This window comes from Centruroides sculpturatus, unplaced genomic scaffold (assembly GCF_000671375.1).
Source record: "Centruroides sculpturatus isolate CEXI.00-Female unplaced genomic scaffold, Cexi_2.0 scaffold1759, whole genome shotgun sequence".
Classification (NCBI taxonomy): domain Eukaryota; kingdom Metazoa; phylum Arthropoda; class Arachnida; order Scorpiones; family Buthidae; genus Centruroides; species Centruroides sculpturatus.
The window spans coordinates 35,528-37,077 of record NW_019386042.1 but is presented as its reverse complement, the minus strand read 5'-3'; the positions used below and the strand labels follow the sequence as shown (position 1 = coordinate 37,077).

The window sequence follows — 1,550 nt, the reverse complement described above, 5'->3', positions numbered from 1 at the left end:
ATAACATTTAAAAGAGTCCCTTTTTTGGCACAACTCTATCCACAAATGAACATCTTCCAAACGGCGAATTTTTTTTTTTCTATTTTCTAAACGTTTAACTTTACGAGAGAAAAAACCATTTTACAAAGCTACAAAATAACTTCTAGTTATGTAATTTATGATAATACATTTAAAAATACATGACTGGCCCAAGGCTCTAAGAAGAAACCATCTATTTATCTAGGTTTTTTGGTCGAAAGTGTGTGTTGGTGAATGTGTGGTCCTTGAAGTAAAGAGTCCTCTTTTTCTTTTTTTTAAGTAACTGCTCTCTCGTAAGAGGGCGGAGGCGTCTCCTGTCTTGAGGTATGAACCCTGTAATACTCCGCGTTGGCCAAAGGGCAACGAAGAGCTTCTTCGTAGGGTGGCGGATCGTCCCTTCTAAACAGTATCCCCTGCACGTCGATGGTGTTGCAATGAGATGGGGAGGTGAGTCCGAATTGCGCCCTGCACGATGATATTCCCGCTCTACGAGGCGAAGGCGAGCGGCTGTAAGTGGGGGCTAACTGATAATGTATGGGCAATCTCCCTCTCTGGGGCCTTCTGGGATCCCCGATGACAGTCTCGTGCAGTTGCCTGTGGCATCTGGCGTGGGGTGCTCCTCTGGGGAGGAACCTGTTGGTGACCGCCATCAGGTGCCGATGCGCCAACTCTCTAGCGATTTCACTGTTGGAGGAAGAATCTTCCAGAGATCTCCTGCGCGACCTGAGCAACGCCATTAACATGCAGGACAAGACGATAACCAAGAACAGGATGAAAGCCGCTAGGAATATTCTCCGGGTGGCATCAATGTCTTTCAGGTAAACTACAATCGGGATTCCTACCGGCAACAAGAGTAGAAGACATCGGAGGAGGTTCTTATTCAGTCCGCTGCTTGTCTTATCTGAGAGATCATCGGCGCTTTCACCCAGAGGTGATTGTCCATCCGTAGGCAAAAGTTCCCCTTCCGTCTGGTGGGAACTCTCCATATTCCACTCATCCCGGACTCGTCGATGGTTTCAACACCCTAGAAATAAAGAATACTATCTGAGTAATATTTCAGCAAACCATTGGAGCATTTAGAATCCGAATGGTTTAATAATTCAGAAGAGATTCGATACGTTCACGCTCGACAGAATTTTGAATCTTCAGTTAAGAGGAGCGACTCCCTTGATGGGAAATACTGCTTAATATTAATTTATTCTGGCATCTGTGAAACTGGGGTTTATTACCATCGCTTTATTTCAACATTAAAACTAAGCTAGGAAATGGAAGATATTTCTTAAAAATATTTCTCCGCTACGCGAACAGCATCTTTACGCCATGGCGCTTCATACACGGGTTGCGCGGTTTCCAGGGATCAAACAATTGCAAGACAAGCTTAATGGTGAAAAAAAACATTTCTAGAGCGTCGTTACCGACTCATATCAATGTTATTTCTCTTCTAAATCTAATTACTCGTCTACCGGAATACTAATTCGGCATCATTCTTTATCTCCATTCATTTTTATCACGGCCAAACGAATCACAATTTC

At 43.8% G+C, this 1,550-nt stretch overlaps 1 protein-coding gene across 1 annotated transcript; it reads right to left on the bottom strand.

Annotated features, from left to right (window-relative positions):
* Positions 1-80: 80 nt before the first annotated feature.
* Positions 81-1,149, bottom strand: LOC111613282. Its single transcript, XM_023354630.1, has one exon. It carries the CDS (start codon positions 1,002-1,004, stop codon positions 294-296), a length of 711 nt encoding a protein of 236 aa, XP_023210398.1. The 5' UTR covers positions 1,005-1,149; the 3' UTR covers positions 81-293.
* Between the last annotated feature and the right edge of the window lie 401 nt (positions 1,150-1,550).